Below are 12290 nucleotides of genomic sequence, written 5' to 3'. Positions count from 1 at the left end.
TCACATTTTATCTGGAGAAATGCTTATCCAATTGTAATACAACTTGGGAAATATTTTAGCATATTATTATACCTCCACTGGGGATGCATATCCCTGCTTGGGGATATAGTGGAGACAGGTGGACATAAGCATGATGATGATTTGAAAGCAGACATGGGTCTGCAAATGCAAATAACTTCATGTTTTTGAAATTCTGAATTTGCAAATGCAAATATGATACCTTCACTACCAAAACTAAATGCAAATACAAATATGTGACTTATCCCAAATACATTTAAAATACTTTTCCATACAACAGACATTAATTGATTGATTAGTCTATACAAATATTAGTACAATTCATAAAACTTACCGTCTCCTTTATCATGCCGGTAACGGTGTTTAACATCACGGTATTTTATCAGGTGATACATAAACGGCATTTACCGTCGAAAAAAAAATTTGTATTGTGCCGGTATATGACCTTTATCGGCATCATATTTAAATTTGCATTTGACCCCAAGTCTGTTAGAAAGAATGTAAAATGACACGTTATGCACTACACATGTGATATATATATATATATATATATATATTACCTATATAAAAGTCTCTTTCAAACACTGTTATGACTGAAATATGGTAAAAAGTGATTTTTTTTTTCTTGACAATAGTAGAGATGTCATGTTTAGAAGGAAAAAGTGTGCAAGATATTCTATTGTTCGTTCAAGCTTTTTTCTTTGTTTTTATTCACAGGTTTGCTGTGTTTTATAATGTGCGAATACCCCGAGAAAACCTGCTGAACAAAACAGGAGATGTCACACCGGAAGGACATTATGTCACACCTTTCAAAGTAATGGAGGTTTAGCTGTTCCATTAGGGTGAAGTCCGTTAATATAACTTAAGTGTTAAAAAAACAAAGATTTTTTTTTTTTGTGGCTGGGAATTTGAGTGAAAATATATATATATATATATATATATATATATATATATATATATATATATATATAATATGTATTCCAGTAGTAGGTCTGCTTTTTATCCAAATGAAATATAATTTTTTATATTAGACCCATAATATCATTTGTACAATTGAGCTTATAATGCTAAAAGACTACTATTGATCTGATAGTGAGTTTTATTCAAGTTTTATCTGTAGCTGACCAAGTACATTATGGAGTAGTTGGAGCCAACAGAGTTAACAGTCTTACATTTTTACATTTTCACAGTCTTACATTTTTTGGAACTAGAAAAATAAAATCCAGTAGGCATTTAGAATTTCAGAGCAGAATGCTGTTTGACTACAGTAACTGTACTGTATACCCTTTTCATACGATAGCATTGTGTTCTACACTGCTATACTAAATATAACATTTCTTTTTTAAGGACCCCAATAAGCGATTTGGTGCCTCACTTGGTGCTTTGTCAGGTGGCAGAGTATCGATTACTAGAATGGGAGTCATTAACCTCAAACTTGCCATAACAATAGCAATCCGTTATTCAGCAACACGACGGCAGTTTGGCCCTAAGGACAACGAAGAGATACCAGTACTGGAATATCAAATGCAGGTACTGATGGGAAATAGCTTGGTTTTAGGCTGTTAGTCCATTTAGTTCTGTATTAGTTAGGAATGTTAATATTCTTTTAAAAAATAGTTTATTTCAAGTCTGATTTTATTCTTACTGCCAAGCTTTTTCACTAAAACATTATTTTCTTTTTTTGCTTTACTTGCTGTATTCTGATAAATGAATTAGTCCAATGACGTCCGTAAATAGACCATTGCTCTTATTTCCATTCTGTTTTAGCAATGGCGTCTCATTCCCTATTTGGCTGCAGTATTAGCCTTGGACCATTTTTCCAAAACTCTCTTTGTGAACTTCGTTGAGTTTCAAATCGGCCTAATGATGAAGGACAAGAGTGAAAGACAGGTAAGTAATGAAACAGTATTTTTTAATTGTAAAATGACTGCTTCTATTTAATATCAAGAAAGAAAGTACTTGTGTGGTCTCCAGAGTGTGTGTGTGCAATGCTGAAAATCAGCAGAATGTCTTATACCAGTTTTGTGTTGTAGATATATCACCATTTGCATTGGTCCACTGGATTAGCTACCAATAAGGAGATATAGTAACAAGTGTTATGTAGCAGCGTTTAGTGTAGAATTTGAACTCATGATTTATACATCCAGCCTTCGACTGAGGAATTTGAATCTGTATGATTAACACCCTGGCAGCCTAATGATGTCTATTCTTCTGACTCTTTGTTTATAATATGATGCAGTCAGAACTTGGCCGAGAGATCCACGCCATATCTTGTGCCAGCAAACCGTTGGGTTCCTGGACAGCTCAGCGTGGTATTCAAGAGTGCAGGGAAGCCTGCGGAGGGCACGGCTACTTGGCCAGTAAGTAGATTAGCAATTGACTCGGTCACTAACTTTATTCTGTTATGTGTTTGTAATACCTTTTTTTGTTTTAGATTAAAACATTGCTCAGATATACTGCACGGTTCTAAATGTCACATGAAAAGGTATTAAATCATGAACACTGAAATGTGAATTGATTCTCGTTTACCATTAAATATCTGCCATTTGATCTGCATTGTTGGGTATCACTAGACCTTAGCCCTTTGCGGTCCTATGTCATGATTTCCATTACACGAGAGTAGATGTTAAAACTTCATGCTGATTTGAACTCGGCTCTCGCCAAGATAAGCACCAACTAAGACGTAGCTTTACAGTAAACTAATGTGATCCATATGCGTCTCCATCCATTTACGTTTCCTTCCATATGATGATGTAGATATCCTTCTGTCTGGTGTTAATGGCTGAAGTGTAATGCTGGCTCCAGGGATCAGCTTATTTTGCCTCCCTGGCGCATCAGCACACACAACGGCTGCGATGCTGGCTCCGGGGATCAACCAAAGTGCGGCCTCCCCAGCGCATCAGCATGACAACCGTCTGGATTGAGCTAAGTAGGGTACATCTCTGGGGTTTTCAAGTGGGCACCTTCCATCCTCAGTGTTTCGTCGACTAGCCCACGACACCTCAAGAGGGCTCGACGGTGATTCTGGCGTCCCAGCATCACCCCCCTCCGTCCCCCACTCAACTCAGCCCAGCTTACTTACCTGTCCCCAGCCAGAATCTTTCCGTCTCAACCACAGCCAGTTGCTGCTCCTCTCTGCTGCTTCAGATAAGTTCTTCACTGTGCGACGCAACTCTTGGCCACTGAATCCGACGTCTCTGAGAAACCGGGTTGTAGAGTGTGCCACAAATCCTCGACAACCCACTTCCACTGGGTAAACCCGAACTCTCCATCCTCGCTGTTCCGCTTCAGTGGCTAGTTGAGCATACCGCAGTTTCTTCCTCTCATACGCCTCATCTACAGCGTCCTCCCATGGCACTGTTAACTCTACCAGGTGAACAAGGCGTGCTGATCCAGACCACAAGACAATATCTGGTCGAAGGTTAGTGGTGGCAATCTCAGGTGGAAAAATAAGCCGTTGACCAACATCTGCCAGCATATTCCAGTCTCTAGCAGCTTCCAGTTGTCCTGGGCGAGGATTGGTTTTAACACCTTTTCTTGGTGGTTGCTCTCCTGGGCGGAGGAATGTTGTCTTTTGTGTGTAATGTTTTGATGGAACAGGTGGCAACTTATTGGTCATGTTACGCTTGTCTTCCAATGCTAAGGCCAAACATCGCAGCACCTGGTCATGGCGCCAAGTAAACCGTCCTTGGCTAAGAGCCACCTTACATCCTGTCAAAATGTGCCTTAATGTTGCAGGTGATGAACACAAAGGACATGAGGGATCCTCTCCTACCCAGAGGTTTAGGTTCTGTGGTGATGGGAGAACATCATATGTTGACCTGATGAGGAAACTGATCCTGCTCTGTTCCATTGACCATAGGTCTTGCCAGCCAATCTTGCGTTGTTCCACACTCTCCCATCTCATCCATTCTCCCTGTTTGGCCTGGGAAATGGCCTTTATACACCTCATCCTCTCCTCCTGCTTTTGCACCTCGTTGACTACCAGCTTCCTTCTTTGAGCTGGGGCCGCCTTGTGCCATGTAGGAGGAGTTGAACTGAAACCAAGACCCCCTCTTCCATGCTGAACTTGCCCCATGATATCACCAATTCGAAGGGCAGCCTTTGCATCTTCCACAGCTTTCTTTGCCGCCCACTTTCTTCCAGTTTTCAACACAGGTGCTGCCTCCCTTACGCATTTATCGCGTGACTCTACTAATGTCATTTCCAGTCTGACCTTGGCGCACTTAAACTCCTCGGTTAGAGCAGAGACTGGTAGCTGCAGTATTCCTTTACCATAAAGTCCCACTCTGCTGAGGCAGCGTGGAACTCCCAACCATTTCCTGATGTATGAACTGATTAAAGCTTCCAGCTTCTCTACTGTTGTCAAAGAAACCTCGTACACAGTCAGTGGCCACAGCAACCTCGGCAGTAGACCAAACTGAAAGCACCAGAGTTTTAGTTTACCTGGTAGAGCGCAGCTGTCTATGCTCTTCAACCCTTCCACTGCTTGTTGTCTAACTTCTCCCACACGAACTGTGTCCTTTAGATCCCCGTCGTACCATCTCCCAAGACTCTTCACTGGCTTCTCAGACACTGTTGGTATTGCCTCACCATTAATGAAGAATGTTTTATCTACTACTTTGCCTTTAATTATAGAGATGCTCCTTGATTTAGTGGGCTTGAATTGCATTCGTGCCCATTCAATGTTATTGGTTAATTTGCCCAATAATCGATTAGTGCAGGCTACTGTTGTAGTCATGGTTGTCATGTCATCCATGTATGCTCGAATTGGTGGTAGTCGCATTCCAGAAGCCAAGCGCTCTCCTCCTACTACCCATTTTGATGCCCTAATGATTACTTCCATTGCCATGGTAAAAGCCAGTGGAGAAATGGTGCATCCTGCCATTATTCCAACCTCTAGGCATTGCCATGTAGTGCTGAATTCTGAAGTTGAAAAACTGAATTGCAAATCTCCAAAATAGGCTTTCACTAAATTTGTTATTGTCATCGGTACACTGAAAAAATCAAATGCTGCCCAAAGTAGTTCATGTGGCACTGAACCATATGCATTAGCCAAATCCAGGAATGTCACATGGAGCTCCTTCCTCTCCTTTTTAGCTGATTGAATTTGTTGCCAGATCACATTGATGTGTTCTAAGCAACCTGGGAAACCTGGAATGCCCGCTTTTTGTATTGAAGTGTCAATGACCAGGTCTGACATTACAATTTTTCCTTTCCAGTCCTATGTCGGACCCTGTCTTACAACATCAAAAAGACGTCATACACAGGTCCCAAGTTGTTGTTTTTTTTCCGGAAAAAGTAGGAGAAGCCGAGAAAAAAAAAAAAAACGGAGACGGATCTGAGCAATACGCGTAGTCCCTTCAACACAGAGATAACACGGACAGAAACATCCTGCGCTCAAAGAAAATCATGGACATTTGCCACGCTTTTTGAGATGTTATAGTAATAAAATAATGATGGATAGCATTATTGAGGAGTTTGGTGATAAATCGAGTGATCAGGAGATGATTTATCAGTATGCACTACTATAAAGAGATATGTGATAAATACAGCAAACAAGGAGTGGGGCAGGGCTGGATATGCAGTACTGAGTGTCCTGTTGATATGCAGTGCCTTTTAAACCTGTTTAACTGTTAATAAAATTGCTTTTAAACAGCGTGTGTAAAATAAAAAGCTTGTGTGAAAATAAGTTAGACCTGACGCTCCTGACAGGCACTGAATAAATGGATCGCAAAGGGTTAATTCTCCGATGCCCTCAATTTATTCAGCACTCCTAACAGTAGGGGTCCCTGTGGAGCTAAGAAGATACAAAAGATGAAATTATTTAATTAGGTGGGACATCCTTTGTTCTTTGTTCCTAGTGGATTATAACTAGAGATTCTTGAGAAATGACTTAAGCACTTCTAGGCATCATTAATCAGTCCAGTAAGTATGTATCTCAGAAGGCAAGACTATAGTAGAATGTATGTTGCATCCACAGACAAGGCAGACATTGTTTATAGCATGGCATGGATATTAAGTCCAGTATACAGAATATCTACATCATGATTGGACAGCAATAACCAGCATTCTATCACTTCATCTAACAGCTCACTTAGCAGCCCTGCAACCAATAAAAATATCCTGTTTGCAGTGAACTAGGAAAGAATGCCATAATTATCAACCGCAAAACCCAGCCAAATGATTCAGCCTGGACTGCCCAACAATTAGTATTTTTTTTTATTTTTTTTCACCAGCCTGTGGTGCAAGTAGCTAGACAGCTAATTTATGGTTTAATACTGGGGGGGGGGGGGAAGCAGATCAACTATTCTAACTAGAAGTCTGTTATATGTTATCCATATGTCTAGAAACATCATTACAAACTAAGAGTGACCTGCTGCCTTTTATTTATTTAATTAATTTTTTACATTTTTTTAATGTTATTTTTTATATTCATTGTTTTCTATTGTTTGTCTTTCAGTGAATCGCCTTGGTGACATTCGAAATGATAATGACCCTAACTGTACATATGAAGGTGATAATAATGTACTTCTGCAGCAAACCAGCAACTACCTTCTGAGCTGGATGAATGCAAAACACCAAGGTATGTTATCTAGCATCCTTTGAGGAACTTGCTCATGCACCATCTGCAAATGCGGTGTGATTCGGTTTCACTCAGTTTGAGCGATCGCCATTCTCCCAAATTAATTTCCGTTTAATAACCATGTGCAAATAATGCCTGAGGGGAAATATCGCAGCTCATGTGAAATAGAAAAAACTGCCTAGAAACTCAAAAGCATGGATTAATGCATTAGCTTGTGTTAAAAATCTGTCTTTTAGTTTTCAAGTCAAATTAGTTTGGTGGTCTTTGCAGCAGTCCACTTCACTATCCATTTAGAGGGTGGTCTTGTTTGATGCATGTTCACAGAGCAATGTGGGTAAGCTCACATTTGCCCTGCTACTTGTGATAATCCTCATTCTGTAATTGAAGAAAAGTAAAAAGGTTTCTGGAACTGCTGAGGAGGAAATATATGAAGTGTAATAATCAGATTAGGGAATCGGCTCTTTTTTCATATTGCCAAAGAATGAATGGCAAACAATAGTGTTCTTGTAGTGCCTGCTTGAGCCTTGTTTTCTATCAAACCTATCCAAAACAAACAACATACCTATTTATGTAGCTCTGTATATACAGTAAATGCCTCATTTTAACATCAAATAAAAATATAGGAAGGCTTGGTAATTTTTTGATAAATAATTCAAATGGTATAAATTAAAAACTGGGTGAAATGCTAGTTTTATGGAAATCTTCACCTTATTTGCAGACAATGTGACTGTGGAGTCTCCACTGGGATCTGTCAACTTTCTTGAAGACTTCAATAGCATTCTGGGCAGCACCTTTACAGTGACTAGAGAAGAAGAATGCATGGACTCTTCAGGTACATAATATTTCTTAGATTTTTTTTGTCTTTTAATAATTTTAAATAAATATATAACAATAAAAACCCCAAACTCTATACTATGATACAATAACAAGAAGAACATATATAGAATATCATATAGGGGGCTGAACGTTAGAAGCTGATATCCACTTGTGATTTTTGCTGCCCTTGAGTAGGGTGTTAAGCAGCTTGTATCTTACAGCAACCCATAACATATTTTATGCCAAATAATGAAACAGTATAACTACAGCTACTGTACATGTTTACTGCTGAACAGTGTTCTGGAAAATTCTGCACCATTTCCATGGAAAATATATCACGACTTTTAGATACACTGTGGCAAGCATTATATGTGTCTATAATGCAGTGTCTGCTTCAGGACTTACAGACTGGTGGTCATTTTAGGGGGACATTTTCTTCAGTGATGGGGTCATATGTCAGTTAAATTTACACAAGTGTACTGCAATACTGTATTGATTAACAATACATAAAAAACAGCAGGGATGTAACTGTTACAGTATGTACACTTTAGCACTGTACAGTATGCGCATGTTTGTTATATAAATTAATGAAGCCCTTTTATTTAGTTAATCTATGTTTGAAACACTATATTAGTTTAGAAAAGTAACATTTGTTAGGTTCATGACCACTGATTTTATATACACAATATATAGAAATTACAAAAGCAAATGTGTAAAAAATAAATAAATATTAATGTATTTAACTTTTACTCCTTGTGTACTGTGGGAAGAGGGATATCATTTTCGTTTCTATCCTAGTATGTGCTGACCGTGATTTTGCTTCCACATATGCTTCAAGTTCAAGTTCTTATCTGCTTGTGGGTCTGGGGTTTCGTACCCAGTAATTGTTAGTAGCTGCATTCAGACCTTTGCCTAGCCATGTTATGTAATCTTCAATTTTGAACAATATCAGTTGTTGGTGTTTTTTTTTTTTTTTTTTTTTTTTTTTTTTTTAAGTATTAACTTTACTTTGTTTGAAGAAATACACAGTAAATGTGAATTTATTGATAAGAACCGTAAGTTACAAATTACAGGTGTAACCCTAGATAAACTTGTACAGACAAGCTGTTAAAGACTTGATACTGTATTATCGCTGATTTTAATTTAAAAAGTCATAAACTATGTTTTTGATTTGGGGGAAACAGCCGCACAAATGTAAGTGTAAAACTGTAGGACCAACAGCACTATGGAATACAGCCTGCTGTTTTAAGAATAGTGTTGAATCTTGTTTTCAGTACTTTTATTCAGTTTTATAGTTTTTCCTTTTTTTAACATTTAAAAAAACGTGAAATCAATGATATTGATATTTATGTGCAAATAAAAACACACACAGTGCTTCACAGATGTGCTCTCCAGAGTGACTTTATATACAGTGTAACACTCAGGTTTGGTGCTATCAGAAAAATATGGCTGGAGCCGTCAATTGAATAATGTTTAAATGATTAATTAAGACTCCAGCTGTATATATAGAGTGATCATGGGTGTTAGTGTAGAATTGTGTTGGTGAAGAGTGGTGCGGGCTAGTGTGCGGTTTGTTGTTTTGTGTATTGTTTTTGAGTTTGTAAATAAATATGAGTGTAAGCACTTAACTAAAGCTTCCTGGTCCCTGAGTTAACTCACACCCTGTCACACAGTGATATGCATTTTTCAGGGTGGTCTTTCCTGTCGTTTTGTTTGCAGTTTATGTATTTATTTAACAGTTTGTGTTCGAGGTTACCTCTCTCTTACTTTTGTATATCTTAATTTGATGTCACTTTCATCGGATACAAGCTCTCTGATGCAATATCTGATTGTCACAAAGACGGCCGGAGTGGGTGGCGTCAGACCAGATGCAGGAAATAAACAGACAGAGATTTGGGGTTTGGTGAAGCTGAGCGAATGCTTTCGCTCAGCATTTAATAACAGAACAGAAAATAAAAGGTTTGAAACAGAAACACAAAACAGGACACGGCACTGGTAGCCAAAATAAACAGACAAACAAAACGAACTAACACTTAACAAACGGTGCACGGAGAGACAAACAAACAAACACGGTGAGTGAAAACAACTACTAATTCTTACTCTTTTCATTAACATTTACCTCCGCTCCAATCCCGTTCTCCACTCACCAAACACCTAACCCCGAGTGAAAGAAATGTGCGTCTATATATACTATTGTGCTGGGATTCAATTACTAAATTATTCACTTGAATCCCAGCACGTGAATTAATTCTGTGCAACCCCATGCTCACATATTACATTTAACCAGCACGTGAAGTGATTTGTGCCCTCCTCGTGCCTAAATACAAATCTACCTTTTTAAATACACGTGAAACACAGACCCGTTTATATCCCGTGTACCAATCTCTGCACCAACATTAACACACGCAACATACAACACATAATATGCACACAGGGGCGGGGCACATTGCCACACTGATATAATACAAATATCTTAGATGGCTGTATCACATCAATATCAGGGTCTAATACATATAATCTGATATAAATTTAAACTTTCTTAAGGGTGTTTAGTGCTGTAGTACATTAGTTCCATTTGTTAAACAATTGAACAACAATTAATGAAAGGATCTGTAAAATGGAAGTTGTATCTCTTGGAGAAATGGATGACTGGATTTCAGTTAGAAAAGTATGTAAACATTTTATTTGGAGCTGCACTGGTATTTCTTCAGCCCTGTTGTGGTTAAAGTATTGCGTGTTGAAGTCACATTCAATACAAATGTAATGTCTTTCTGCTGTCTGCAATTAGTAATTCCCATGAAACTGTCCCATCATGATTAGAAACTAACAAATTATTCTGCAGTCCGGCTATATCCTGTTTCTAGTATTCTTTGACCTCCTTTTGCAGAGAAACCTGGGCAGTTGTGTGTGACTCTTCTGTTTCTATTTCCCGTAGAGTTTATACTTTTAAATAAGTTATTGCAAGAAACGTAATTCTGCAGACGCATGCTCTGCCATGCAAGCCCGTGTCATACAACTTTTACCATCATGTTAAACAATCTATTTGAATTAGTCTCATTATCCATCATCATCTCATTAGTGCACCAGACCTTCATTGCACTCAGAGTCCCTTCTCTCATTTACTGTCTCTAATCCTTAAAATAAGTGAAGTGAGTGAGTAGCGGGGTTCTGAAAAATAGTCTGTTATCGTTCTAGCCAGTCTATGAGTGTGTTAACAATGAAAAGAAAAATTACAGGTCTGTCATTTAAACAGTTGTAGCAACACCTGGAGATGTATAACGCTATATTTTTCGAAACCCCGCTACTTATTCTTTAATGTTGTTTGTAAACTAATTGCACTCAAGATGCTTTTTGTTGTTTTATATTCTGTACAAAGATGACTGCATTAAACAACTCTGTGCTATAGCATGATGGTCAGTGGTCTGCTGTAAATATGATTAGTTGCTATAATTAACACCAATACAAATGGATAAATATTATTTTGATCTTTTTTTTTTAAATGTCTATCGATATGATCACACCGTGTAACAAATTTTTATTTTTTTTGGTTCCTGGGTAGTAATTGTTATTTCCTAATTGCTTATACCTCAAAAGTATAGAAAATGGCTATTATTCCCCACAAACTTTGCTTTTGTGACCAGGACAGTGATATTTTGAAATTTACCTATTTTCCAGAACATTCCAGATAGATTCAGTACTGAGTAAACTTGGAGTAACTTCTAGAACTTTCTAGAACTTTACAGTAATATAAATAGTAGTATAAATACAGGGGCCTTAAGCCCACCAGTTCAGTTTTGTTCCAGCTGCCTAAGTGGATACACATCTGCATTTTTCTGAGATGGCATCAAGGTCATAGGAGACTTCAAAACGGTGGCATTCCTGATGGGTCTCTGTGGCAAAGTGGTAATGACGTGCAGGTGAGGGCAGTGCAGAATAATTACACAGACAGACGTTGGTACAGGTGCAAGGGTGTTTATTTAATTTAGTAAATGTCCAGAGCCTCAAGGCAAAACCTGTAAATAATAATAGTGCTGGAAGTGATACAGCGGCGTGTATCACTTCTAATTTATAATCCCACGGGTTTGACCCGCAACCCCAAAGTCCCGTTCCGACACCCACACTAAACACGAACACAAAGACGCGTGATTCAAGTGCTAAAAGGTGCAAACACAAAGACAGTTCCGGTAGTGAAAGGTGAGTGGTGAAGTCCGGGTTTTTCGCTGGCCTGCGGCTGCAGCTCCGGATCGTGCTCAGTAATCTTCTGTGACAAATAACACACAAGACACACAGTGTTAATACACAGACACAAAACACTCACGGTTTACTCACAGTACGGGCTCCTTCTCAGTTAGTTAACTTAACCATATGCAAAGGAACAGATCACTCAAGCCATGCCCCCTATTTATACCCTCGCCCATGACCCCGAGGTTAACGAGCGCATCCGCTCCTCCAGTCCTCGGATGCCACGCCGCTTACCGTCTGGGTCACTGAGCTCGGGTGCCATGGCTCCGCCCCCTTCCGAACTGACCGACTTCCATCTACCCTACGGAATAAATTGTCGTGCCATTTCATTAAGGGTACTCTGTTCCTCGTATACCGTGCTCTCACAGGTCGAGAGGGAGATCTAACACTAAGACTCATTCGATCTCTGTCACATATCCCACCGCTCAGAGTGGAGCCGAAGGAACACTCGGCTAAACCTACCTTTCCCATTACTCCCCCCTCCCGGGAAAAATAATCCGCATTTTGGTGGTCTTTCCCTGCACGGTGTACCATATGGTACATGAAGGGCTGCAATGCCAGATACCACCGAGTTATCCGGGCATTGCTGTCCTTCATTGTGCTTAACCACTTGAGTGGGGCGTGGTCA

General features: G+C 39.1%; 1 protein-coding gene across 6 annotated transcripts in view; it reads left to right on the top strand.

Annotated features, from left to right (window-relative positions):
• The window catches only part of acox3 (acyl-CoA oxidase 3, pristanoyl), a 66362-nt gene that overhangs the window by 18874 nt on the left and 35198 nt on the right, over positions 1-12290 (top strand). For all 6 annotated transcript variants that reach the window (XM_059033369.1, XM_059033343.1, XM_059033353.1 and 3 more), the window contains 6 exons: positions 736-832; positions 1366-1548; positions 1786-1908; positions 2258-2378; positions 6482-6604; positions 7323-7436. In XM_059033369.1, coding sequence (XP_058889352.1) covers positions 736-832; positions 1366-1548; positions 1786-1908; positions 2258-2378; positions 6482-6604; positions 7323-7436 — 761 coding nt within the window. The remainder of the gene's footprint in view (positions 1-735; positions 833-1365; positions 1549-1785; positions 1909-2257; positions 2379-6481; positions 6605-7322; positions 7437-12290) is intronic.

This window comes from Acipenser ruthenus, chromosome 1 (genome assembly GCF_902713425.1).
Source record: "Acipenser ruthenus chromosome 1, fAciRut3.2 maternal haplotype, whole genome shotgun sequence".
NCBI classification, from domain to species: Eukaryota; Metazoa; Chordata; class Actinopteri; order Acipenseriformes; family Acipenseridae; genus Acipenser; species Acipenser ruthenus.
This window is presented reverse-complemented; position numbering and strand designations above follow the sequence as displayed.